Genomic DNA, 3,511 nt, shown 5'->3' on the forward strand with positions numbered 1-3,511 from the left:
ATAGTATAATATAGTATGGATACGGGTATCGATGCTGAGCTGCAACACCCATGCAACGCCACAGTGCGGTGCGTGACGGAATGTCATTATCATTCATTTCAACTATTTATTATTCATTCACGTATCGTTATATAAATATGTAGTTGTCAAACAATACCAGCGCTTGCAAAATACTTCGATGGAAACTTGCGTCCGCGCTGCCTGCTCACCGTGGAAATGAGAAGTACAGTCTCTATGATATAATAGTAGTACTTAATCGAAACCAAAAATGCTTATTTTGAACTCATAATACAATAATGATATTTAAAATTTAATCGATTCTAATATGATAAAGCTGAAGAGTTTGTTTGTTTGAACGCGCTAATCGCAGGAACTACTACTGGTCCGTTTTGAAAAATTCCTTCAGTTTTAGATAGCCCATTTATTGAGGAAGGCTTTAGGCTATATATGTACCACGGGCGAGGCCGGGGCGGACCGCTAGTAATATATAAAGTAAATATCTTATTTATATAATCGTAAACCGACACTTTTCCAGCCTCTGGCAAAAGATAATCCAAAACATACAAGTATATGCAATGCTACTAAAAAGCCAAATATGTAGACCCAATCCCAAGCTTCATAATTTATTTAAATAAACAATAAAATATGTATGTTTTCAAGGATAACTGATAAAACAATGTATACTACGAATGTGTAATTGTTTATTGATGGCCGATGTGGCAGGTTACAGGGGAGTCGCTCATTGTTATTAGTCACATGCGCTGTTATCAGCGGCTCCGCGCTGCGCCGCCGGGCGCGCACCTCGCCACTCGCTCTTAGCCGCTGCTATCACTTGAATACCGCGAACATTGCCATATCGCTTTATACAATACTTTCCGTATTAGAAATCTGCCAACATCTAGAAATTATAATACCGACACAGATCATTCTGCACTGAGCTTCATGCATCGTGCTAAAAACTTTGTGAATGTATATGCTTATTAATGTATTAGTCAATATGGAAATCTATTACCATTTAAATAAATTCGCTATCCTTACAGCATAATACAATCGGACATTTAGTTGACAAGTGAAAGTGATAAATTAGTTGACGAGGTGTCCTATGTAAATGTCGCGGGCTAACATCGCAGGCGATGAGTCACCGTCTCGTAATCAATTGTTCCAATTAAGTTCGGGCGCGCGGCGCGGGCGCATGCGGCGTTCACCTTACTAATGGGAATTTTGTAACAAGGGTTTAACTGCGTAGATTCAAATTTCAAACGGGCTTTTCTTTGAAGTGTAATACAATATGATCGATTATACTTTTAAATTTAATCTTTTATTAACCGAAGTAAGACTTCCGATTCATAAATAACTCTAAAACAATAGAAACACAACTTTCATGATAATAGAATAAACATTTTTATTATGATGCACTCAATAAAAAACACTATGTTGAATCACAATTTCTGGATACTTTCACAAAATTAGAGTAAAAAAATATGGACATGAGTATTATAACACTTATAAGTATCAAGATATGTTGGTACTTTGAAATACGATATTGCTCTATCCTCAAGTAGGTTAATACCTGCATTTCAGACTACATAACGTTACCGTGACAGTACCTACATCACACAGACCTACCTACTTGAAATATATTATAAAGTAGTTACGTTGTTACACAAAATGTCACATGTACATCATCATTATTATGGAAAGCTAACTAGAAACACACCGGATTATAAGTCTGTACTGTAAAAGACATCTGAATCCTAAGTGTAATTATAATACATTGAGCGTAAATATTGAATACTGACACATATTTGCTTGTAAACGTATTAAATGCGCCTCTGATTTCACTGACAATAGTAGGCGATTACTAATTTATTTACAAGTCGCTAAGCGTCACGCGATGTCGTCAGCGGAGCGGCGGGCAGCATGCAAATGCAGAAAACCTTTACACCCATGTGTCAATGAAATCTCTCCATTGCAATGTTTACATATGGACACAACAACGTCATGCATACTATAGGACGTCAAGCTGTTTTAACCTGGTTCTAAATGTGTAATCGCTTTGATTTACAACATATAGAATAATAACTTAAAACTATTAAATATGCATTAGCTACGACATCGTAAATAAATGACGTAAAAGTTTAAATATAATGCGAAATTAATTTAATCAGACATTATTGTAGCACTAAGCAAACGAAATGTAGCGTATTTAAAAACCCAAATACAAATGTAAAAACGTCTACCGCTCATTTTTTTGTTGGATTTTTTTAACCATTATGAATATCTTGCATTAAAGCACATCGTTTGTTTCCGTCAAATAAATAAAAAAAACAAATAAAATTATCATTCATAGCGCTTGTTTAATTGTTGTTAATTTACCAGCTGATAAATGAAATAAAATGATCTATTCCAGTTGGGTCGAGCGCATGAGCAGATAATCCAGCCGCTGGAGAAGTTCCGCAAGGAGCACATCGGCGCTGTCAAGGTGAGCATTCCGAGCTTCCATACTACGTCTTTATAAAAAAGACTGAGTGTAGACTGTAGACCATACCTCAGACCAATGATATGTAAACCAAATATTAAATAGGTCATTATCAGACAATATTTGGGCAAAAAGTTGACTAGAAGAGTAATAGTAAAACGTAGATAAACGTTTTGACCATCACGATCACTAATTGTTGACTCCATTTCTTGTATACCCTCTCTCAATTTCAGTCGACTCTATTTAAAGAGTTAGATGAGTAATTTTACTTAAAGTTGGCATTGTGCATTAGCATAATGGAATAATCTTATTGAATTATAACTCTTTAGTGACGTAATATATTTCTGCTATCCGGCCCCGAGGTCAAAGTGGTAACTATGACAACAACTCGCTTGAAACACGCCAATTATCGAGTGAGCGAGAAAAATAAACTTGTCAACTCAGTTTGAAGGTTTTCAATAAAATATTTTTATATGTGTGCAGTCACAAATTATGTACGCATCTTGTTCTATATTGAGAATAAAAATAAAAAGTGACGATGGTTTCAGGAGGGAAAGAAGAAATTCGACAAGAAGACTGCCAAATTTTGCCAGAGTCAGGAGCGGACCTTATCGCTGTCCACCAAAAAACAAGAGAATGTTTTCCAAGAGGTAATTGTATATAATTTTTAAATAAGTGATCATAGTTACATTAGTTACAAATTGTTACAAAAAGTTTAGCGCTATCGATCCCCATAAATAAAGCTAAGGCAAGAGATAGGGGAGTCTACCAAGGATTGGCTAACCGTGGTCATTTACAGGCGGACGCGGCGATGGAGATGGCGGAGCGCGACTTCTGCCAGGCGTCGCTCGAGTACGTGTTCCAGCTGCAGGCCGTGCAGGAGCGCGAGAAGTTCGAGCTTGTGGAGACGCTGCTCGGCTTCGTGTTCGGCTGGTGGACCTTCCATCACACCGCGCACGACGTGCACCACGACGCCGAGCCGCTTGTGCGCGATCTGCAGCTGCGCATCCAGCGTGTGAGTGCGCACCCATG

The 3,511-nt window shown here is 37.7% G+C and overlaps 2 protein-coding genes across 2 annotated transcripts in view; one reads left to right on the forward strand and one right to left on the reverse strand.

The window, feature by feature from the left end:
- LOC119837307 (rho GTPase-activating protein 26-like) overlaps positions 1-855 on the reverse strand; it is a 12,535-nt gene extending 11,680 nt beyond the window's left edge. The window contains exon 1 of the mRNA XM_038362825.1: positions 833-855. Within this exon, the coding sequence (XP_038218753.1) occupies positions 833-855 (23 nt within the window). The remainder of the gene's footprint in view (positions 1-832) is intronic.
- A 1,540-nt stretch (positions 856-2,395) lies between these two features.
- The window catches only part of LOC119837308 (rho GTPase-activating protein 26-like), a gene marked incomplete at its 5' end in the record, with an annotated part of 16,052 nt that continues 14,936 nt past the window's right edge, over positions 2,396-3,511 (forward strand). Inside the window, 3 exons of the mRNA XM_038362826.1 lie at positions 2,396-2,482; positions 3,028-3,129; positions 3,279-3,494. Of these exons, the coding sequence (XP_038218754.1) occupies positions 2,396-2,482; positions 3,028-3,129; positions 3,279-3,494 (405 nt within the window). The remainder of the gene's footprint in view (positions 2,483-3,027; positions 3,130-3,278; positions 3,495-3,511) is intronic.

Source organism: Zerene cesonia, chromosome 27 (genome assembly GCF_012273895.1).
Source record: "Zerene cesonia ecotype Mississippi chromosome 27, Zerene_cesonia_1.1, whole genome shotgun sequence".
NCBI classification, from domain to species: Eukaryota; Metazoa; Arthropoda; class Insecta; order Lepidoptera; family Pieridae; genus Zerene; species Zerene cesonia.